The 25,626-nt window shown below is 37.7% G+C and overlaps 1 protein-coding gene across 1 annotated transcript in view; it reads left to right on the plus strand.

Annotated features, from left to right (window-relative positions):
* CERKL (ceramide kinase like) overlaps positions 1-25,626 on the plus strand; it is a 123,415-nt gene that overhangs the window by 45,549 nt on the left and 52,240 nt on the right. The window contains exon 2 of the mRNA XM_030916114.1: positions 7,724-7,966. Coding sequence (XP_030771974.1) covers positions 7,724-7,966 — 243 coding nt within the window. The remainder of the gene's footprint in view (positions 1-7,723; positions 7,967-25,626) is intronic.

Consider the following 25,626-nt stretch of genomic DNA (forward strand, 5'->3'; position numbering starts at 1 on the left):
AAAACAGTAATAGAAATGTACTGTACTACTTTGAACATCTTTCTAGTCAGCTCTACATTTTATTTACTTTTGAGACAGGGTCTCACTCTGTTGCCCAGGCTTGAGTGCAGTAGTACGATTTCAGGTCACTGGAGACTGGATGTCCCAGGCTAAACAAATCCTCCTACCTCAGCCTCCTGAGTGTCTGGGACCACAGGAAAGCACCACCATGCCCAGCTTATTTGTTTGTTTGTTTGTTTGTTTTTTTTTAGAAATGAAGTCTCGCTATGTTGCCCAGGTTGGTCTCAAACTCCTGGGCTCAAGTGATCCTCCTGCCTCAGCCTCCCAAGACACTGGGATCACAGGCATTAGCCACTGCACTGACCTCCACATTTTAATAGCTGAGTAGCCTTCTGTTATAGGAATATACTTTTTTTTTTTTTTTTTTTTTTTTTTTTTTTTAACAGAACCAATACTCTATTATTGTACATTTAGGTTGTTTCCAAGTTTCATTCAAATAAGGCTTGGGTAAGTACGTGTTTTCATTTATTATTATTTTTTTGAGATGGAGTTTCACTCTGTTGCCCAAGCTGGAGTACAATGGTGTGATCTTGGCTCACTGCAACCTCCGCCTCTCGGGTTCAAGCAGTTCTCTGGCCTCAACCTCCTGAGTAGCTGGAATTACAGATGCACACTATCACACCTGGCTCATTTTTGTATTTTTAGGAGAGATGGGGTTTCAACATGCTGGTCAGGCTGGTCTCAAACTCCTGACCTTGTGATCTGCCCACCTCAGCCTCCCAAAGTGCTGGGATTACAGGCCGTGAGCCACCGTGCCTGGCCTGGGTAAGTATTATTTTAGCTAAATTGTGCATATTTATTCCCTTAAATTCCTGGAAGTAAATTGCTGGATCTAAACCATGTATACTTTAAATAATTTTCCATTTCTACATTAAAAATAATTGTAATTCTGATTACAGGAAAGGAAAATTATGGAGCTTCATAAGAAAAAATTAGTCTCATATTTCATACCTCATATTGCATATTTAATAGGTAACCAGTGTTAAATTTGTTGTGTGTCTTCCACTGGGATTTCTACCTCCTTTAATAAAAGCAGGATCAGATCCCTCAGATTACTTTGTAACTTGCTTTTATTCTACTTTTTCATACCTCTTGGCGTGAATGTGTTTCCAGACCAGAATACAGAGATTTCACTTACTCATTTATGAGCTGCAGAAGATGACTATGATTTATTCAACCATTCTCTTATTGAAGAACATGAATATTGCTTCAGATATTTTTGTTATTATAAATATTACTGCAATTAACATTTTAAAGTCTTTTGATAGATATTCCCAACTTGTTCTCCAGCAATTACCATTTTTGCATTCCCACCAGCACTGGGGCTACTTCCCTTTAGTTGCACCATCATTTAGCATTATTTTTGATCTTGTGCCAATCTAAAAGGCAAAAAGTGGTATCTTGTTGTTTTAATTTGCATTTCTTTGATTACTAATTAGATTGAACTTTTTCATATGTTCATTGGTCAATTTGCATTTCTTCTTTTGTGAAATGCCTGCTTGGGTCTTTTATGTACTTTACTATTAAAGTGTTTTTCTTGATTAAATAGATTATGTAACTGTCATGTTGCAAATATTTCTGTCCATTTGGCCTTTGCTTATGACTTTTTATGAGTCTTTAGGACTTTATAGGTCTTTATTAGGTATTAAATAATTTTAACGTTAAATATAATGATCTCTGTCTTCCTTTGTGTCTTAGGGCTTTTCTATTTATGGTTACATAAATTTCTAATCTACAAATATTGGTGTGTATTATGAAATAGGGCCCTATTTTTCTTTACAAAAGATTAGTCAGTTCTAAATCATCCTTTGCTATTTCTAGCTGAGTTTAGATGCCAACATTATCACATCAGTGGATTTTTAAATGTGTAATTGTTTCCTGATCTATTCATTTCTCTATTCCTAGATATTTTTATTGTAATAGCTTTACCAAATGTATCTGATAGGGCATGTACTCCCCCTCATTACTTTATTTATTTATTTAGAGATGGAGTCTCACTCAGTCACCCAGGCTGGAGTGCAGTGGCATGATCTTGGTTCACTGAAACCTCCACCTCCTGGGTTCAAGGGATTCTCCTGCCTCAGCCTCTTGAGTACCTGGGACTGACTACAGGTGCGTGCCACCACACCTGGCTAATTTTTGTATTTTATTTTTTATTTTTCCAGTAGAGAGAGGGTTTTGCCATGGTGGCCAGGCTGGTCTCGAATTTCTGATCTGAGGTGGTCTGCCCTTCTTGGCCTCCCAAAGTGCTGGGATTACAGGTGTGAGCCACTACGCCTGGCCCCCTCATTGATTTTGAAACATTTTCTTACTGTAATATATTTATTACAAGATAATTTTCAAATAATTTCATGAGATTCCTTATCCATTCCTTACATCAAAAAATACCACTGAGATTTTGATCGAAGGTCTTTTATAAGTAGTTATTAATAAAGAGAATACTGGCATGGAAATATGTAATCTTGGAACTTGTTGTATGTCCACTTATTCAGTCCTTTGTCTCTCAGTAGATTTTGAATGGCTCTTTATCCCACACGAGTCTAGAATCATTTTGCTAGGTTTATTCCTAGACATAATATGCTAATTGATATGGGAATTTTTTTTCTCTCCATTATACCTTCTTCTTGGGTGTAGACATATTTGCAGCCAGCTTCCTCACTACATGTTTTTATTAAGCCTAGTGGCATTAAGTTTATTATTTTGGATTTTACAAAAAAAATTGTAACACCTTTAAATAGTTACAGTTTCAACTCCTCCTTTCCCCTTAACTCCATCATTTACTGTCTTTTGTTTCACTTTCCTTACCTATTGACCAGAATGCCTAGAATAATTGAATGGTATGGGTAATAATAGGTATTCTTGTCCTGTTTTTGGAAATCCTTCTGGATTTCAGTAAGCGTGATGTTGGCTCTTGGTTTAGTATCTTTAAATTTGCAATTTGCAAGATACTTTACACTGGAATAGTCATTGAATTGTTAGGTAAAGCACAAACATGTTAAATTCAGACTGAAGTATAGCACTTCAATGAAAACTGGAAAGAGTTTATTTCATTGCTTTCATTTTTTTTTTTTTTCCCTCAGTGGCTGCTTGTCTCCACCCCAAATCCCAGCTTCCTTCCTTTGTGCTCTTATTGTTCTAGGTTTGACTACATAAAAGGAGACTCTAAATTTATATGTGATACAAGAGCATAACTAGTATTATAAAATTAGCCTAGAAGAAGTTATTTGCAATGTATATAATAAGGGACTAAATTCAAGATTATTTGAAGGACTTTAAAATTTGGTAAGAATAAAATAGACAACCATTTAAAATAAGGCAAAGCATGTGTAGAGGCAACTCTTAAAAAAAAAAAAAAGTGAGCTGGGTGTGATGATGCACACCTGTAGTCCCAGTTACTAGGGAGGCTGAGGTAGGAGGATCACTTGAGCTCAGGAGTTCAGGGCTGTAAGTGCACAACAATCACATCTGTCAATAACTACTCCACTCTAGGCTGGGCAAACATAAGACTGTGTCTTAAAGAAAAAGAAATGAAAAGATATTCAGTTTTGTCGTTTGACTAGCTGATTTTTGAAAAATACCCACAAATATAAACAAGCCCACAAGTTTCTTTAGGTGGATAAGAGATACATCTTACCTATATGCATTCACCCATGTGAAGCAGACACCTAGTAACACCCCTGTGTAGAAGACAGGCTTCCTTCAACTTCATAGGACAGTATTTCCCATGTAGTCCATCATTGGGTGAGGATTTTTCAGGACCTTTGGTAAGCCTGCTTGCTTTCATTCTTGAGGGTAGAGGAAGGGTGCAAGACTTCCCTGGTCTCTCCCAAGCTTTCTGGGGACCCTGACCATAAGCTTACTTGCTCAACAGGTGCAAATGACCGGTAATATGCTGACCAGATGCAAGTGTTCCACCGATGATTTCTGTCACTGAGTTTGGTTTCCTTTGCATATAATACCATACTCTCCAGCTTTTCATTTCTAATATATTCTTCCTTAAAGGAACCAGGACTTCTTGGAGAATCCAGATGAGCTTGAAACACTGTTTTTATAAGAGAAAGGCTGTTTTCAAAGACATCTATAGTTCATAACAAAGGAGTTAGATTGAAGGGACTCTCACAGTTCAGTCCATGACAAGCATGAATATTAAAATAGAGATAAGAATTTTAGTTAATTGGAATGTTAAATATGTAAAAGGCTATAACTTCATAATATGATCAAGAGGAACAAACAATGTAAAACGTGTTAAAGTAGCATTTTCAAAGTGCGGTCCAGGGGCTCTCAGGGTTGCTGAGGGGTCATAACTGTTTTTATAATATTGCTAAGAATGTCTTTCACTTGCCTTCTCTCCAAGGATACGGTGGAGTTTTCCAGAGGCTATGGGATATGTGGTGATAGCCTTGCCCTAATGGAGTGTGTGCTTTGTGCTTTGCATTTTTGTCCTTCAAAAACGCTTGGTTTTAATTTTGAATACAGTAAGAATAGATAGATATAACTGACATAAACCAAAGTTACTTGTGGCCCTCAGTCTTTAAGGGTGCACAGAAGGGCCTGAGACTGAAGAGTCTGGGAACTGCTGTTGTAGAGAAAAGTCAGTCTTACTGATGGGGGAAAATCAATTAGTATTTACTGACCGGGACCGGGCAAAGCATTCATTTTATAAAGACACACAGAGCATTTCACTAAAATACTTTTACTCCACTGTTGAGTTTTAGGTCACTAGGTGACTCTAGAAATGGAACAGGAGAAGAACTGAAACTTGAGCCTTCTAAGAAACAAAAGACCTAAAAAATATTTAGTGTTACCCTATCCCACCACCACAATAATTGAGAAAAGGTCTTTCCATTGCCTCTTCTCTCCCCCTCCCCTTCTCCCTCCTCCTGCCCCTCCCCCTTCCCCATCCTCTCCCTCCCCCTCCTCTCTCCTCTCCCTCCCCCTCCTCTCTCCTCTCCCTCCCCCTCCTCTCTCTCCTCTCCCTCCCCCTCCCTCTCTCCTCTCCCTCCCCCTTCCCCCATCCTCTCCCTCCCCCTCCTCTCTCCTCACCCTCCCCCACCTCTCCCTCCCCCCTCCTCTCTCTCCTCTCCCTCCCCTCCTCTCTCTCCTCTCCCTCCCCTCCTCTCTCTCCTCTCCCTCCCCTCCTCTCTCTCCTCTCCCTCCCCCGCCTCCCCTCTTCTCTCTCCTCTCCCTCCCCCCTCCCTCCCCTCCTCTCTCTCCTCACCCTCCCCCTCCCTCCGCACCTCTCTCTCCTCTCCCTCCCCCTCCTCTCCTCTCTCTCCTCCTCCTCTCTCCTCTCCCTCCCCCTCCTCTCCCTCCCCCTCTTCCCCCTCCTCTTCCTCCCCTCCTCTTCCTCCCCTCTCCTCTCCCTCCCCCCTGCTCTCCCTCCTCTCCCTCACCCGAACCATCCCCCTCCCTCTCTGATCCCCTCCCCTTCCCTCCCTGTCTTCCTCCCTGTCTTCCTTCTTCCCTGTCTTCCTCCCTCCTTTCTTGCTCCCTTCCTCCTTCCCTCCCTCCCTCCCTTCCTCCCTTCCTCCCTTTTCTTCCTTCCTTCCTTTTCTTCCTTCCTTCCTTTTCTTCCCGTTTTTCCTTTCCTTTCTTTCCCTCTTTCCTTCCTGTCTCCCCTCCTCTCTGTGTGTCCCCTTCTCTCTGTCTTGCCTTTCCTTATGTCTTTTCCTCTTTTGCTCTCTTTCTTTCTCACTCTTCCTTTATTTTAATTTCCTCTTACTTGCCTTCTGTCTTCTTTCATTCCTTCCATTCTTTCTTTGTTTTTAGTGATAGGTATACTTCGTGAGCAATCAGACTATAGCTTGCAGAATAGTTGGGAGAGGCCAAAAATGCCCCTGAGAATGCAGGCAAGGAACTTCTTAGTGAGCATATGAACATCCTCACTCCAATCAGAGGATAACATTGTTCGTACTTCAAGGGCTAAAAACCTGAGAGAGGGTCTCTGCTTTCTGTTACTTTTAGCACTCGAGTCATTTCTGCATGTGTTTCTATTGATTACTTTTTCTCCTATTTTGGTTCATATGTTTGCTGCTGCTTTGCATGTCTAGTGATTTTGGATTAGATGAGTGATACTGTGAATTTTACCGTGCAGAATTGCTGAATTTTTTTATTTCTGTAAATATTTTTTTGGCATTGTTCTAGGATGTAGTTCCCTGGGAAAAAGTGACATCCTTTTGAGAGGCTTGCTTTTAAGCTTTGTTAGGTGGAATCACAGCAGTCTTTAGTCAGCTCACTAAGGACCAATACTCTTCTAAATACTTACCATAACGTCATATGAATTTCCATGTTTTTCCACTTCGGCTGGTAGAAACACCTGTGTCATCTCTAAGCATTGTTCTGTTAATTCTTCTAGTAGTTCTTACCTGGCTTCGCACATCTGCTGATCAATACTTTCAGCTGAAGTCTCAAGGGGACCTCTGCAAATCTACAGTGTTCACTGTTCAGGCTTCTCTTCTGTAGTAAATTGCACAGTGAACTCTAATTCCCTTAGTCTTCCTGAACCCCCAATTCTCCTTAACTCAGGGAGACCACCAGGTCCCCAGGATTCCCGTATCTGCCCTGTGACCTGGAGACTCTCTGCAGGCAATAGGTTGGGGCAGTCATAGGGTTCACTTTGTCTTCCTCCTCTTTGGCTTCACTGCCCTGTGTTACCTGATGTCCAGTGTCTGAAAACTACTGTTTTACATATCTTGTGTGCTTTTGTAGTTTTAGGTGAAAGGTAAAACCCCACGTTGGCCAAGGCGGAAGTTTTGGAAGTCTTTTTTTAATGTCTAAAACACTTCTACCTTGAGAGTCAATTGAAATAGTCTTTTCCACAATAATTATTTTCTGACCTATGGTTTAAAGATAAGTCATGAAAATTTTATGCCACTGTTTTTTTTAAGTCTGATTACAGATAAATTCAGGGTGCTATCTCCTCCTTGATTGACAGAGTTTATAATGTTTCCTACTCGCAAGTACTTCTGCTCCTCTTTGCGTGTGTTACTGTAATGGGAATATATATTTCCTTTTCGTTAAGGATGCCTTCAACAATTTGTCATAAAGTCACTTCTGTCAGTGAATTCTATTTTTTTCTGTTACTTTACTTTATCCTTAGTACCAAAGAGCTCCTTGTGTGAAACCAATTTGTTACTAAAATGTCACTTTGTTTATGTTCTTGGAATTCTTCATACATTGACTATCCTCGGATGTTGAATGTTGTAGGCCTGTGTGGCAGGGTCTCTCTTCCATTCTATTTTTAATCTGATTATTGACAAAATAAACCCCATTTTTGTTTCCATCCCCTTTCCTTCTCATGTAGGGACTGGCATAAAGGGCAATCCATAAAATTACAAATGAAAAGGTTTTTTGTTTTTAACTATTATTTAGATACGGGCACAAATTTTTTTTCTTTCAAAATAAAATGAATAAAAAATTCATTTTATTTTTTAAATTTTAGGTTCAGGAGTACATATGCAGGTTTGTTATATAGGTACATTTGTGTCATGAGGGTTTGTTGTACAGATTATTTCATCATCCAGGTATTAAGCCTAGCACCTGTTATTTATTTTTCTTGATCCTCTCCCTTCACCCACTTTCTACCTTCTGGTAAGCCCCAGTGTCTGTTGTTCCCCTCTATGAGACACAATGGTTTTAACTGGAAATTTTAATTTTTTTTCAGGTGATTCTAAGTATGACTTGCTATGTAAAGAAGAATTTATTGAACTCAAAGACATATTCTCTGTGAAACTGAAACGGCGTTGGTCTGTTAAACAGCAGAGAAGTGGTACTTTATTAGGTATCACACTCTTCATCTGCTTGAAAAAGGAACAAAATAAACTAAAGAATTCTACACTTGATCTTATTAATTTAAGTGAAGACCACTGTGACATATGGTTTAGGCAGTTCAAGAAAATATTGGCAGGTAAGTACTTCTTATGGGAATTTTTTTAATCAGCCCAGTTTCCTTGATAGAGATGATTAATCTAGACATGTTTTGAATAAAAACAACTTTTAGTGATGTTGAGGTAGTTTCCTTCTGTTCCTAGTTTTTGTGTGTTTTTGTCATGAGAAAGGGTTGAAATTTGTCAAATACTTTTTCTACATTAATTGAGATAATCATATTTTCCCCTACATCCTGCTAATATGGTATCTTACGTTAATTGATTTTCATATGTTTAACCATCCTTGCATTACAGGAATAACTCCCCCATGGCCATGGTGTATAATCTTTTAAAGATGCTATTGAATTTGGTTTGTTAATATTTTGTTGAGGATGTTTGCATCAATATTCATAAAACTTATTGTTCTGTAGTTTTTCTATACTGTTTGACTTTGGCATCAGGGTAATACTGGCTTCATAGAATGAATTAGGGAGTAACTCTTGAATGACTGTTTTCATGAAGAAGCTTCAATAATCTGAAATAAAATACTTAAATAATTTAGTTCACCTAAGAGTTGTTTTTAAAAGCATATTTATTTTTCTATTAATGTCTCTTTTGAACTATATAAAAATGTATTCTCCTTCCACTCATACATTGATGGCAAGTGTGTATATGTACTCTGTGGCCTGAAAATAAGAATTTTTTGAATAATCTTAAGAGGCCATGCTTTATACTCTGGTAATTGAGAATTACCTGTTTCACAGTAGCTTTTTCTAAAGGTTAATTTCCAGAGAAAAGAGAACATGTTTATTAGGATATATCTCTTAATGAATTCAGTGTATATGAAATTTCTAAATGACATTTTCATATTTTGCATACTAAATAAAATTCATAAGTACAAATATAATGTAATTTGGATTTCTAAAAGTTATCTAGTTAAAATATGATCTTAGGATTGATTTTTTTTGGTCTGAGATTTATGAATCTTGCTTGTTTTTCTGTTAACTCATTTATTCTTGTTTGCCACATCTATCAGATCAGAGTAGAGGCAACTTTTATAGTTGATGGCACAGTTTAGGGTTAGATGGCACAGGATAGAAATGAATGCTAGACAAAGAGCAGTCACAGAGCGATGTTAGAAATTTCCAGTTCCAGCATCATTGATCAAGAAAACCATGAGAACCCAAGTTGACCAAGGCAGCCAGCCAATAAAGTTCTGCTCATGGGAGATGAGCTGAAGTGACATTACATTAAAATTGGAAGACCCTCTTACTGAGTGGCTCATGCTTCCCTGCTACCCACTTTGGGACTTCCAAGAAGACTTGATTATTTCAAGAAGGCAAGAACCCACAGAGGCTGTAGTTGAGTTGATCTCTTTGGAAACATAGGGAATATGTATAATTAAATAAAAACACTTTAATGGTGAATCCTTTACAGTGTTATTTCAAATTTATGTCAAGTGATTTAAAAAGTAAAAATAAAAATGAAAATAATTTCAGTGGAAGTAAATTTATTAACATGACCAGATATACATAAAACTTGTGTGGTCTTGTCTCTAAAATAAGGGTATGTCATTTAATTAGAGAGTCAAAGCTCTTTCTTGCACTTAAGGTCTGAGGAACTCTTCTCCCATGGGGCTTATGAAGGGCTAGGCTGAGGTAACTTCCTCAATATATCTCAGTCATCAAACCAAGAGAAAATAAGAAGCAGAGGACATCACAACAAAGCTCAATTCAGTAAAAGCAATTTTATAGGAGTAGAGGGACTTGTCAAAAACAACAACAACAAAGAACACTGTCCAAATATTTATTCAGCTTAATGAGTGATGTTTTGGTTTGATCTAGGGTTAAAATCTAGACAAATTACAGAGATGAATAAACTACATATCCTTTAGTCTACCATCCTCTGAAAATGTTACTTTTTGAAACTTTGATTTTCATAAGAGCTGGAGGCACTTAGGGAGTCATTCTCTGGCATGATCTTGGAGTACAGAGTGATTTTGCTGATTAAAAGCAAATAGATTGACTTTTAAAATCAACTCATACAAACTGTTAAAATCTTCTAATGAGAGTGAAGAAACCTAACCAAGACTGATTGATACATTACTGCTCCATCTCTGTGCCAAAATGGACTCAGGGAGGCCTATAGGAGATGCCAACTCCTTATCCTACTCCCCACAAAGACAGTTCTTGGCTATCTTCATCAGACACAAATGAATGGTTGAGGCTCCAAAGCTCTCTACCAATTCTTGTGTTACACTGGCACGTTTTAAACTTTTAAAAAAAATTTCAATTTTTTTTTTGAGACAGAGTCTCACTCTGTCACCCTGGCTGGAGGGCAGTGGCATGATCTTGGCTCACTGCAACCTCTGCCTCCTGGGTTTGAGCAATTCTCCCTGCCTCAGCCTCCTGAGTAGCTGGGATTACAGGCACCTGCCACTACACCTGGCTAATTTTTGTATTTGGTAAAGATGGGGCTTCGCCATGTTGGCCAGGAGGGTCTTGAACTCCTGAGCGCAATCTGCCTGCCTTGGCCTTCCAAAGCGCTGGGATTACAGGCGTTAGCTACCACACCTGGCTGGGACTTCTCTTTTAAAATTAATATCTCAAGAAGTTTTTTCTTTAAGAATCTTCTTTCAATTACAGGTCCATGTAATTCTGGTATTCATTAAAGTGCCTATCCCAGGGGTTTTGGTATGTTGTGTTTCAATTTTATTTTATTTATGCATTAATTTTGTTTATTCAAAATTTAGGTGCAAGTTGTTTAGTTTACATGTATCTGTGTAGTTTTGAGAATTCATCTTGTTCTTCATTTCTAATTTTATTTCATGACCTCAGAAAATGCTTGATATGATTTTAATTTTTTTTATCTTATTGAGACATGACTTACGACTATGTGGTCAATTTTAGAGAATGTTCCATGTACAGATGTGAAAAATGTATATTCTGTGTTGTTGGGTGGAATATTCTGCAGATGTCTGTCAGGTCCATTTGGTCAAGAGCCTGATTTAAGTCTAGAGTATACCTTTGTTAGTTTTCTGCTGTGGTGATCTGTCTAGTGCTGTCAGTGGGGTGTTGAAGTCCCCCATTATTCTTGTATAGCTGTCTTTTTCTGTAGGTCTAGTAATATTTGTTTTATGAACCTGGGTGCTCCGACACTGAGTGCATATTTATGCAGGATAGTTACATTTTCTGGTTGAATTGAACCCTTTATCATTATATAATGCCCTCCTTTGTCTGTTTTTGATGTTGTTGGTTTAATGTCTGTTTCTTCTCATACAAGCATAGCAACATCTGTTCTTTTTAAATTTTCTATTTGCATGCTAGATCTTTCTCCATCCCTTCACTTTGAGCCCGTGGTTGTCATTACATGTGAGATGAGTCTTTTGAATTCAGCAGAAGGTTGGGTCATTTAAAAAATCTAATTTGCCTCTCTATGTCCTTTAAGTGGAGTGTTTAGGCCATTTATGTTCTAGGTTAATATTGATATTTGAGGTTTTGTTCCTATACATTTGATATTTGAGTATTGTTAGGTAGTTGCTTTCTAGTCTCAATTGCATAATTGCTCTATAAGATATCTGAACTTTGTATTTTTGTGTGCTTATATGGTAGCAAGTAATGTTTTTTGGTTTCCATGTTTAGAACTCCTTTGAGTATTTCTTGTATGGCAAGTGTGGTGGTGACAAATTCCCTTAGTGTTTGCTTGCCTGGGAAAGACTTTATTTCTCCTTCATTTATGAAGCTTAGTTTGGCAGATTATGAAATTCTTGGCTGGATTTTTTTTTTCTTTAAGGAGGCTAAAAATAGGCCCCTGATCTCTCTTGCTTATAAGGTTTCTGCTGAGAAGTCATCTATTAGTCTGATGGGATTTGCTTTGTAGGTAATTTGGCCCTTTTCTTTAGATGCCTTTCAGATTTTTTCTTTGGTGTTGACCTTGCATAGTCTGATGGCCTATATTCCTTGGGGATGGTCATCTTGTATCTTGTAAGTGTTTTCTGAATTTCTTGCATCTGGATGTCAACCTCTCTAGCAAGATTAGGGAAGTTTTCCTGAATTATCGCCTCAAATATGTTTTCCAATTTGCTTACTTCTTCCTCTTCTCCATCAAGAATACCAATAAGTCATAGGTTTGGTTGCTTTACATAATCCCATATTTCTCAAAGGCTTTGCTCATTTTTCAGATTCTTTTTGTCTAACTGGGTTAATTTAAAAGGCTGGTATTCAAGCTCTGAAATCTTGTCTTCTGCTTGGTGTAGTTTATTATTAAAGCTTCCAAATGTTGTTGTTTTTTGTCTTTGTTTTTTTTTTTTTGAGATGAAGTCTAACTCTGTTGCCCAGCCTGGAGTGTAGTGGCATGATCTCGACTCACTGCAATCTCTGCTTCCTGGATTCAAGTGATTCTCCTGCCTCACCTTCTGGAGTAGCTGGGATTACAGGTGCATGCCACCACACTTGGCTAATTTTTGTATTTTTAGTAGAGACAAGGTTTTGCCATGTTGTCTGGGCTCGTCTCGAACTCCTGAACTCAGGTGATTCGCCCACCTTGGCCTCCCAAAGTGCTGTGATTACAGGTGTGAGCTACCATGCCTGGCCTGCTTCCAAGTGTATTTTGATGTTCCCTTTAGTGAGTTTTTCAATTCCAAAAGTTCTATTTGGTTTTATATCAATATGACTATCTCATGTTTCATATCCTGCACTGTTTTCTGGTTTATTTGAGATGGATTTTAAATTTCTCTTGGATCTCACTGAGTTTCCTTGCAGTACATATTTTGTTTTTTTAATCTGTCATTTCAAAGTTTTCAACTTGGTTAGGATCCATCGCTATAGAGCTAGTGTAGTTCTTTAGAGGTATGAAGACACTTTTTTTGTAGTGTTGGAGTTCCTGGGCTGATTCCTTCTTATCTAAGGGAGCTGTTGCTTCTTATTTTTGAATTTCCTATTGGTTGGATGGGACTTAAACATTTTTTTTTTCCCTTGAGGGTACGACTATGGTGTATGTTGTGTGTGATCATTCGACTTTGTTTCTGGGTGCTTTCAGGGGGCCAAGGCTCTTTATGGATTCCATGGGTGTGGTAGCTTTCTTAGATGCTGCTTGTTGTAGCAATGTATTGGATATGTGAGCTGACACACATATCCAATATCCACATAGCCCCTTGTGGGGCTAAGGGTGCAGAAGTCTCAGGAAGCTTATTTTGTGGAGTAGCACTAAGCCTTTCTGGTAGCGGGCTTTTTATTTGATAGTACAGTTCAGGCTGCAGTACAGTAGGTGGCACTTAAAAAATAAGAGCCACCTTGCCCTCAGTTAGGCTGATGTCCAGTAGAAGCACCTGTCCTGACAGGGGAGTGCAGGAAGAGATTGCGTTGGTATGTGCTGAGGCCTTTGGGGTCGCTGGTTGGGGGGCAGGGGGAGGTACACTAGCTCCTCATCCAGTGCTGGCAGGAATGCGATCTGCTTTTCTATCATACCCCATCACAGGGCTCATGACCTCCAGTTCATAAAGATTTTGTCCTTTGGTTCCCAGCTGTAGCGTGACTGTAGGTTATGCATATGCCCCTCTGAAGGCAACCACCAAAATGGTCTTGGGGCAGAGCCTCTTCCCCCAGTCTAGGGCAGGCAACTCCATGACTTGTATGTCCTCCATTGCTGGGACACTGCTGCTCTGTGTAGGGATGGGGAGTTGGGCCCCACCCTTTATGTAAGCCTAAGTGGCATTGGCGCACTTTCAGCAGGGGTAGAGCCATCTTGAAAGACATGAAAAACTCTTTTTTCAAGTACCTGTGCTGGCCCCCAATGGGAAGAACCACTGCTGCATCTTCAGCAGTGTATGGGGTGGGAGGGTATTGCCAGAGATGACCCCTTCTCCATATCCATTCCTTGACATGGTGTTGTCCCCTTTAGCGATTGGTACTGTGCCCACCTTTCCTTTGTCCCAAAGGGGTTTTGGCAAGTTGTGCCCCTCTCCCTTATAGGTGACCTGCACTGGGGGTTAGATCTTCAGAGGTTCCACAGTACCCTGGGAGCTTGCACCCTGGGCTTTTCAAAGTCAGAACAGGTTATGGGGTTTGTTTGCAGGGGATCTGGTGCTACAGAGATTCAAGGGTGGAGAATCCCTGGGCAGAGCAGAGGCCCACCACTGGTGCACAAGCAATATTGTGACCACCATCTCAGTTTGGGTCTGAGGGGAGTATGGGAACACCTGCAGGAGCTGGCCACCCAGTTCTCTCTCCCTGGGAAATTCCCAAATTGCCACCAATAACATTGCCCTGGGTCATAAGGGTGGGGCCCTGAGTTCTTTGGGGATTGATCTCTGCCAGACTCTAGCTGCTTTTCCTTTCTGCACCCCAGCTTCTTCCCATGGGCACTCCAAAAGGTCCTGGTTCTCTCTCCCCAGTTTTCCATTAGAAACTTGTCCATTTGACAGTAACTTTGATCTTCTTTCTAAGAAGAATTGGCATCCAAGGTCTGTGGTCAGCCATGCTAGAAAAAAGAAAAAGAAAAAAACTAGTTTGTATTAAATTCTGAAAAACTAGTGACACTGCTTAACTCTTCAAAGGATTGTTAACAAAAGAAAATCTTTTTAAACCAAACTCCTAATTTTATCAAAATTGTAACTGAAAATATAAATGTATGAAAACATAGTTATTATGTAAAATTTGCTTAATAAAAGAATAGGAAAAACTACTATTTATCTTGGACCGAGAGCATGTTAGTTTGACATTTGAACCCTTTCTACTCTTGTAAGTAGTGGTGGGAAAAATTCATTGTAGGAGTCTGCAGACATAACAAACTATCATTAGACTGCCAAGACCTCCACATAATAAAGCAAGCAGAGAATGTCACGTAAGTATGTTAAAAATGATCCAAAAAAGAGAAATTGAAAGCATAAATAGGGTGCTATCAAAAAAGGATAGCATTTATGTTATGACACACGTACACATGAATATCACTTCTTAGAATTTCATCCTTAGGACTTATTCCTGAGTCTGAGGATTGAGAGGTTCTGATAAAACAGGTCTGGGTGGGTTCCAGGCATGGGCTTTCTTTAAAAGTCTCTCCAGGGATTCTAATATGTTGCCAGGACCAAGAACCATGGATAGCCAAGATCTCAGCAGCACAGTTTGATTGAATGAACTTATGTAGAACCCTGAATGCCACACTTAACCAAAGAAATCTTTCCAGGGATTATAGGTGACAGAACATGCTATATTCTTATTAAATATTGTTAAAAGTTAACCAGTACTCATTCCTGATTCATGTAAAGTTCTCACTTATTTTCCCAGAGTTTTACTGTATGACTGGTTTATGGGATCCTTGGAAAAGGTTGACAGACATGGCAAAGGTTCCTGCAATGTTTCTCTTTGTCCATCAACAGCCCTAGCTCAGAACCTCTACCCTTTCAGCTGAAAGCAATTAGCTCTTCAGAAATGATTCATTCTATTTATACTTGGGATAAGTAACATCAGGCAGTCTTCCCCAGGGCTTCTCACGGGCCCTGGTGGCATTTTTATTCTAAGGGAGGGATATATTTTTACATGTAATTGGTCATAATTATACTAAAAACAAGTAATTGGTGTCTTACACAAGAAAATTGTATTTCTGCTTTAGTCATTGACAGAGTATCCTGAGAACAGCAGTTAAGAAGTACATTCATTGTCATCTTATTTCTGATATATTTCAAATTCTAGGAAGAAACCCTTTTCACTGTATTTTGTATAACAAAACTTCTTTGGGAAAACAATTTAGATAAACTTTGTCAGATCTTATTATGTGATTATATTCAAAATGCTAACTGAAGATTCTCTAAATATTTTCAGTTAAATGTTGAATTAAGTTTTCATGCTGTTAAATAAGTTAACATTTCTTCCTTTACTGAAGTCATTATTATAAAATTTAAATCCTAATGATAATAGCTGACGTTTATTAAGCATTTAGTATGTACCCTTTTTTGCTAGCAACTTTTATGAATTATCTCATTAAATCTTCATAATAATAACATCAATAACTACAAATATGTTTTCATGTAAGAAGGGAAATAAAATTATCTTATGAGTTTTGCTGTGAGGTTTGAAGAATGAAAACAATGCATGACTTAGAAAATAGTATAATTAAGTGAATTTTATTATTATCAAAAATCATCTCTTAGTTTATAAATGAAAAAACTAAGTCTTAAATAATGTAAAAATCAGTTAACAAGGTTAAACAACTGGTAGGTGGTAGAGGGAGCTGGGAACAAATCTGTACCTGTCTGAATCTGGAGCAGGAACCCTTAACTGATGTGTCATTCCAGCAGGTCATCAGTTACTATATAATACCTATTAAGTATACTTTATTTGCTCAAGCCTGTAATCCCAGCACTTTGGGAGGCCGAGACGGGCGGATCACGAGGTCAGGAGATTGAGACCATCCTGGCTAACACGGTGAAACCCCGTCTCTACTAAAAATACAAAAACTAGCCGGGCGAGGTGGCGGGCGCCTGTAGTCCCAGCTACTCGGGAGGCTGAGGCAGGAGAATGGCTTAAACCCAGGAGGCAGAGCTTGCAGTGAGCTGAGATCTGGCCACTGCACTCCAGTCCGGGCGACAGAGCGAGACTCCGCCTCAAAAAAAAAAAAAAAGTATACTTTATTTACTATATTTAGATTTGTAGTAGATTTAGACTCTACTGTAAAAGCAAGGACTTCAGACACCTAAGTATCCATATCATCTTGTTTGAAAATTGTCCCTCTCTAGTGTTCTTTTCTAAACATGATGATTCAGAACTCCAAATTCTTGAAGCAGGCAACCTTTAGGGTCAGTGTTAATTTCTCAATATTTAAAAATGTTTCCTCATGACTGTCACTATTATTGAGATTTCTCATATGCCTTGGCCTGAATTGGGTGTGCACTATGAAAAACAAAAAAAAAAAGGGCAGACATTTCTTTTTGTTAACCTAAAGGAATTTTAAAAACACATATAAACACACTGGTTTATGACAGATTACCAGACTTTATGTTTAGCAGGATTTCCTAAGCAACACACAAATTCTGTAAATCTACAGAATTAGATAAAACATTGACTCAATCCTTAGATGAGACTATAATGGATTGTCACTTAATAACTTTTGTCACTGAAAGCAAATGGTTTAAAAAGTAATAAAGTTCTACTCTCACAGTATGAATAAATAGGAAATACACAATATTTTAAATTAGGCAACAAATCATTAAGCCCCCTAGCATTCATTAGACTATCATTAATGATAATAAAATTGTGTGGTATTTATACAGATACTATATGTAACTCCAGGAATTTTATTATAATTGTGTATGGATATATTTGTTGTTTGAGGCAGGTAGTTGGATATTTGCAGTGGCTGTATGCTGAAGCATTCTGGTAATAGTTTTCAAATCAACCATTTTTTTCTCCTTGTCTATCATCTTTAAAGCAAAGGCACCTTTTATTTTTAACTATATTTTTTGAAAAAATACATTTGCTGTAAAATTATATATTTTGAAAAATGTTCATTTTCTGTTTTTTACTAGTTTCATACCTTTGTTATTTTTTTCAATGGAAAGAGCAGAGATAGGCAAAAGTGAAGCCTGTGTGTGTGGTCAGGTTCCTGGGCACTTCATAGCATCTAATGCCAAACTGTGTTCTCTTGTATGTCAGTGCCTTCCCACTTGCTAATTAAGTGACAGAGCTAGGGACTTCCCTCTGTCTAGAATGCCCATCATCTCTTGTTTGCCCAGCAAAACCTAGTTTGAAGTTCAAGGTCTGATACAAACCAGGTGATCCTTTGCAAAACTAACTGTACCTGAGCAAACCAGGCACTTACTCTTTTATATGTTCCTGGCACTGCTGATACTCTGATAGAAAACATCATCACTTAATGCTAATTGTGGGCTCACAAAGGGGATACTTTTACTGTAAGAAGACAGTAACTCTTCTTAGCACAGAGATTATTAAGTACTTGAAACAGTTTCACATATAGTAAGTGTTCAATAATTTTTTTTAAAATTTCTAACACTTGGCACAGTGCCTAGCTCAGTAAATGTTGGTGAACTGAGTATACTGCTTATCTGTTACGTGGTAGGCATTATTCTAGTTGCTTCTGTTATAAACCAACTCATTTAATCCTTATCACAATACTTTTATTGTGGTCAATATTTTTTAATCCTCACAGATGGCTAAGGAATCAGAACTCTGAGAGATTGGTTGACTTGCTTTGGGTCGAGTGCTTAGAAAGTGGTAGAACAAGATTCCTATCCAGGTCTTCTAATTAAAAAACACACACTGGTGTGTGTGTGTGTATGTGTGTGTGTGTGTGTGTTTTGTTAGACTAGTGTTTTCTTGAAAGGCAGGGTATAACTGACTATGCTGTATATTTGATTTGGGACTAAGCATATTATTGTCAAATATATTAAAAATGTCGTAATACTGGAAAGGAGTCCATCAATGGGCTATGCAGGTTGAAGGACTTGTAGATGAGAAACTGATATATTTGGTTAGCAAGGAAAGCCATCTAGTTGTGAACCCTTGATATTGGCAAAAGAGAGGGTCCTTTGAAACCTAAGGGAACAGAACTTTCCTATTCTCCAAGTTCGGAGCAGAATAGGTAGGCTCCAGACAGTGTAATGCCCAACTTTTACCAGTGGTGTTTTAGTTTTTTTTTTTTTTTTTTTTTTTTTTTTTCCAAAAGGAAATAATGTAATTCTTTATATACTTCTGAATTGTCTATCTTATCAAAAATAAAAAATTTCATTTTGTAGTACATACAGAATCAAAAGACTTTCAAGTCCTAACTCCACAAATGTTTATTTGGAAGCTCTTTAAACTGTTTACCACAGATATTAGTAAATCTGTCAGAAATGAGGTGACTTACTTATCCTTGTCCCACCAGATAGGTGGGAAGGATGATCACACTAGATAGCATGGATGGGTCCTCTAGTTATCTCCTTATACTTGAATGGAAAATACATTATTCAGATTAATCAATTAGTCATTGTGACTGATAGAATTTTTATGTGGATAATCTGGGTTTGGTTCCTAGCTTTACCACTTACTTGGGATATTTATGTCTTCTATGGTCTCCTATCTGTAAAGTGAAGTTGATAATGCCAATCTTGCTTAAATATGTAATGTATGCAAAGCAGCAGGTACTCAATAAAGGGTAACTCTTACTATTATTGTATAGCTCTCCAGCTATGTGTTGAGCTTCTATAGAATCCATAGCCCCAAACTCTTTAGCCCTTTGAGACCAAGATTAAGCATTGTCTTTCCAGAGGAGAGGGTGAGAGAGAGTGGCATTATACTAATAGAATTCATCATTATCACCATCATCATCATGATTTCTTGGTGTGTCATGGAATGTTCTGTGTTTCACATTACCAACAGATGTTAATTTTCACAACATCCCTGAGACAAGAAACTATTACATTTTACAGATAAGGTCGTGCAGCTACGAAGTTGTGGAATTGGGATTCAAACCCAGGCAGTCTGTCCCCACTGTCCATGTTCTTAACCCATCATGCTCTCCTGACACTTGAAAAGTTAAGAGGCATACTCCATAGCTTGTAGTGTTGCTGCAAAGAGAATCTAATTTTAAATCCAGTGAAGTTTATTAGTTGCTGTCTTTGATATGCCATTCAGATTGTGCTATCCTTATGATGCCTACCTTGGTTGTGTATGTAACCAGGCATCAAATATATAAATACTCAAAAAGTGATAGGTGCCAGTAAAATATTTTACAGTTAATACTTATGTAATCTGTGTTCTATATGTTTGAGGACTGGTTCCAAAATATTCTGTATTTGACTTTTAGTTAAAACCATATGCTTTGCTCATATTAATTATACAGTTGATACCATTCTCATGTTGCTAACATGTCTGTAAGTAACAGTTGAAATTGATCTGGCAATTTTAGAGTTGTCAGACCCAGGAGATGAGAGAAAAATTTAAAATGTTTATAACATTAAATCAGCTGAGTCAAGAGAGAGAAAGAGAAAGATGATTCAAATTTCTTGTACTGGTGGATTTAAGTGCTTGGAACTGAAATAAAGGAGAAGGTGTAGGGAGGGAGAAAGATAATTCTTGCCTTTACGCCAGTTGAAATTGAGTTTCCTTTGAGGTATAGAGGTGAAACATTTTAAGAAGCTCCTTAAAACTCTCTAATGTGGTTTTTCAACCTGTTTCCATCAATTTGTCAACATTTCCTCACTTTTTGGCACAAGAGAATATTCTAGGTTTATCTCACACCTTCTTTGTCCCGGCCCAGGAATCAGCCATTTCTCTAAGAAACTCTGGTTCCTTTTGGTGGGGAACAGTACTGGGAAACCAAGATCTGGGAGCTGAATATACTCCTAGTGATTAGGAGGTCATAACTTGTAGACTCTTGCAGCCGACGGAGTTAGGACATATTTATTAGAAATCATGAGTTTATATTGATCTTGCTAGGATCTGTTCAATCCTACAAGGTTCTTCCCTGTGTCCCTCCTTTCTCTTTGTGTATCCTTTCTTCCATATTAAGAACTGTGGCTCCCAACAACAAGGCATCTGCCCATTTGCCCAATCATATGATGTATAAAAACTAGTTTCAGAAAAGTGGCAGCCAAACCACTAAGAAAAATAAACTTGCTGAAATGAGTTCAGGATTTATTGGTAGCTCTTCTTTTGGACCCCTAGACTGAAAGTATGTATTTCAAGTATTGTGCTCAAAAGTTACTTGGGTTAGCTTTTTCCACCTTTCGTAATAGTAATGTTTACTTGAAATACAGTTGGCTTTGTTTTCATGTTCAGTTTGTTTTTTTCTATCTTCATTAATTTCATTATATATATTTAATATGTAGGACATTAACATGTCCCCAAAAGAAGAAAACACTCCTTCCTGTATCATTTCCACCTCATCTCTCTTACCCCTTATAGGTAACCAATTGCACTGGTTTCTGGTTTATCTGTTTGAAAAGTTACCATATATATGTATGTTTTTAAAATTTTTATTTTTTTTTCACAAAAGGTAACATGCAGTATATACTTTGCCACTTTCCTTTTAAACTTAACAGTGTATACTGGAAATCACTCCATATCATGTTACAGAGAGCTTCCTTATATTTTTTAATAGCTGTATAAGACTTCATTGTGTTATCTGTACCATATTTTATTTACTCCCCCATGTGTGGACATTTTGACGTTTCTAGTATCTGCAGTTACTAATAATGCTGCGGAAAACTTTGTGCATATTGTATCTTGGTAAATTTCTAGATGAGGATTTCTGGGTTAAAGGTTAAGCACATGTGTAGTTTTGTTAGATATTGATAAATTCCTTTCCATGGGGTTTATACCATTTTTTTATATTTACCAGCAATGTATAAAAGTGTCCATTTCTTCAAAGCCTCACCAACAGATTGTATGTTTTATGTACTTTTATGTTTTAGAATTTTTCCAATGTGATGGGTGAACAATGGTATATCAATATAGTTTTAATTTACATTAAAGTTGAGCATCTTTTCATGTTCAGCTAGTCTCAGGGCTATTCTTAATATCTTGTGAGTTGTCTTTCATATTATTTCCCCATATTCCATAATACTTCTGGTCTTTTTCCTACTCAATTCTTACAAGTTCTTTATATTTCAGGAATATTAGCTGTTTTATTTGATATGTTACACATATTTTTCTCCCAATATATAACTTTTCTCTTATAATGTTTTTTTTCATGCAAAGTTTTTAATTAAAACCTTTTATGGGCCCAGGTGCAGTGGCTCACACCTGTAATTCCAGCACTTTGAAAAGCTGAGGTGGGCAGATCACTTAAGGCCAGAAGTTTGAGACCAGCTTGACCAACACAGTGAAACCCTGTCTCTACTAAAAATAGAAAAAAATTAGCTGGGCTTGGTGGCACATGCTTGTAATCCCAGCTACTCAGGAGGCTGAGGCATGAGAATCACTTGAACCCAGCGGGTGGAGGTTGCAATGAGTCAAGATCATGCCACTGCACTCCAGAGTGGGCAACAGAGTGAGACTCTGTCTCAAAATTCAATAAATATATAAACAAAACCATTATGGGCCAGGTGCAGTGGCTCATCCCTATAATCTCAGCACTTTGGGAGGTCAAGGTGGGTGGATCATTTGAGCCAAGGAACTAGAGACCAGCCTGGGCAACATGGGAAAACCCCATCTCTAAAAAAAAAAAAACACAAAAATTAGCTTGGTGTGGTAGCATACACCAGTAGTCCCAGTTGCTCAGGCGGATCATATGAGCCTGGGGAGGTCAAGGCTGCAGTGAGCAGTGATGGTGCCATTGCACTCCAGCCTAGGCAACAGAGTGAGACCATTTCTCTAAATACATACATACCTTTTATGGAGTAAAATTTACACACTTTTTCGTTATTGCCTCTGGCTTTTGCATTTTAGTAAGACTTTCTTTACACTCAACTTACAGATAAATTCACCTGTGTTTTCTTCTAGTACTTGTATAGTTGAATTTTAGATCTCTAGTCCATTTGGAGTTTATTTTGTGTATGGTAGAAGGTATTGATCCTATCTTTTTCCAAGTAGTTGTTATCCAGTTGTTCAAAAAAAAGTTATTAAGTCCATCTTTGTCCCAGATAGACTGGAACAAAATGAATTAAAGACTTAAATATAAATATTTCTATTTGTGTATTCCTTCCTCCTAGAAAGAGAATGCAGGTGGAAAGCTTCATGCCATTGAATACCTCAAGCCATTGGTCTGGCAATATACGAAAAGTGGAAAAAGCTAACCCAAGTAACTTTTGAACACAATACTTGAAATATATACTTTTGGGCAGGGCGCGGTGGCTCAAGCCTGTAATCCCAGTACTTTGGGAGGCCGAGACGGGCGGATCACGAGGTCAGGAGATTGAGACCACCCTGGCTAACATGGTGAAACCCCGTCTCTACTAAAAAATACAAAAAACTAGCTGGGTGAGGTGGCAGGCGCCTGTAGGCCCAGCTACTTGGGAGGCTGAGGCAGGAGAATGGCATGAACCCAGGAGGCGGAGCTTGCCGTGAGCTGAGATCTGGCCACTGCACTCCAGCCTGGGCGACAGAGCGAGACTCTGTCTCAAAAAAAAAAAAAAAAAAAAAAAAAAAAGAAATATATACTTTCAGTCTAGGGGTCCAAGAAAAGAGTTGCCAATAAACCTTGAACTCATTTCAGCAAGTTTATTTTTCTTAGTGGTTTGGCTGCCACTTTTCTGAAACTGGTTTTTATACATCATACGATTGGGCAAATGGGCAGATGCCTTGTTGTTGGGAGCCACAGTTCTTAACATGTAAGAAACGATAAACAAATAGAAATATTTATGTTTAAATCTGGCAATCATTTTTAAGATGTGAACTTAAAAGAACAGACAACAAAAGAAAAAATAGGTACGTAGGATTACATCAAACCCAAAAGCTCTGCACAGCAAAGGAAACAGCTGAGTGAAGAGGCAACCTATGGAATGGGAGAAAATACTTCTAAGTCACACATCTGACAGAGGGTTAATATCCAAGGTATATAAAGAACTGCAACAACTCAATAGCAAGAAAACAACATGAATAAAAAATGAGCAAAGGGTCTGAATAGACATTTCTCTAAAGAAGACATACCAATAGACAACATGGAAAAATGCTCAAGGTCACTAACCATCAGGGAAATGCAAATTAAAACCACAATGGGATGCCACCTCACACTTGTTAGAATGGCTGTTATCAGAAAGACAAAAGATAAGAATTGATGGGGTGTGGAGAAAAAGGAATTCTGGCACACTATTAGTGACAGTGTAAATTAGTATAGCCATGATGGAAAAGAGAATGGAGGTTCCTGAAACGGTTAAAAGTAGAACTACCATATGATCCAGCAATTCTACTACTGGGAATATATCCAAAGGAAATGAAATCAGTATATTGAAGAGATCTGTATTTTAATGATTATTGCAGCATTATTCCCAATAGCCAAGATAAGGAATCAATCTAAGTATATATCAGTGGACAAGTGATAAAGAAAATGTGGTGTGTATTCACAATGGGATACCATTCAGCCTTTGAAGAGAAGGAAATCCTGTCATTTGCCACAACACGGTTGAACCTGGAGGTTGTTGCTGAGTGTAATAAGCCAGGCACCAAAATACCACATGATTTTTCTTATATGTGGAATTTTAAAAAGTTGAACTAATGGAAATGGAATAGAATGGTAGTGACTAGGGGTATGTGATAGGCTGAGGGATCAAGGAGATGTTGGTCACAGGATACAAGATTTCAGTTAGATAGGAGGAAGAAATTCAAGAGGTCTGTTGTATACCATGGTGACTATAGTTAAAGTATACTTGAAAATTGTTAAGAGTAGATTTTCTATTCATACCACACAATGATAAGTATGTGAGATAATGCATATGTACATTGGCTCAATTTAGCCATTTCATAAAGTATATATATTTCAAAACAACATGATGTACATGATAAATATATAGTTTATTTTCAATTAAAAAATTTAAACTCTCTAATTGGTCTTCAACATATAGTACACCAGTCTTTTCACTACTCTTTATAATGGAACATATGTTCTTGGAATGCTAAAATGTATTTTTTTTTGGAGGCCCTGCAAATAACTAAAAATTTTTCTAAAAAGCCATACCTAATTACTTACATATGATCCAGAAATGATACCTTGAAAAAGCTTTTTAACTGATAAAATCATTAAGGTAAAACATATTCATAAAAGTATTCTCTAATATTTTTGTAATTTTCTAGTTCATGAAGGATTAAATGTACAATTATCTCACTTGAACTGGATTTTTTATGAGGTTAATTATATTTAAATGCTAATTATTTTAACCAATTTTGTGGTTGACTTCTATGTAGAATAGGGAAAATAAATTCCTAAAGTCAGTTACATATATCTCTTTTCAGTCTGGATTTTTAATTAGGAAAAGTGATATAGTTAAATAGCTCTACTCTATAGCATCTTCTAAAATGAGTAAAAATTCATTATATCAGGATAAAAAATGATAAAGATATATGGATGACACGTTTGGCTGAATTTTTCTTCTTTCTTTTTTCGCTGTTCTCTTGCTGTCTATTTAAATAGCCTTAGCTCTTTTATCATTTAAATTCTCAAGTATTGAGGTGATTATTCCGGCAGCAGGTGATTCTTTCTACTAATTACTGTTCAATCAGTTTTAGTTATTAGAAATAGAGATATGTTTACATTGCTGGGCTGCATGTAAATTTAGAAGTTACATGGCTTTGTTTTTACTTTGATTTACGGCATTAAAATTATTTTCATCTGTATATGTAAAGATCTGCATCTATAAGCTTTTGTGGATAATAAGGTGAAATTGATGCATTTTAATGTAAATTGCCAATATAAAATATCTCTTAACTCAGACCTCTACTGGAAAGTTGTCAAATCTTATGTAGGAAAGGCTTTTACCATCACTGTTACACATTAACTGGGCATAGTTTAATATTAATAGCTCCTGAGACTTGTGGTTAACTGAGGTTTCTATTTCCTGTGTTTGGGTTTTATCTTTGCAACAACTTGGTTGCTTTTCTGTGTAAAATAGTGGTGAATATACACAAGAGTATGACAAGGTTCTGGGCTCTTAACTTTGATGAACACCATGCCATTCCCATCGTGCTGCACTCAAAACAGCACAGATGTGAGTCTGGGAGTGGCGTCCCTGCCGCTCTCATGAGCCTTTGTTTGGAGAACACCCTGATTAACCCCC

This window comes from Rhinopithecus roxellana, chromosome 14, assembly GCF_007565055.1.
Source record: "Rhinopithecus roxellana isolate Shanxi Qingling chromosome 14, ASM756505v1, whole genome shotgun sequence".
Lineage (NCBI taxonomy): Eukaryota > Metazoa > Chordata > Mammalia > Primates > Cercopithecidae > Rhinopithecus > Rhinopithecus roxellana.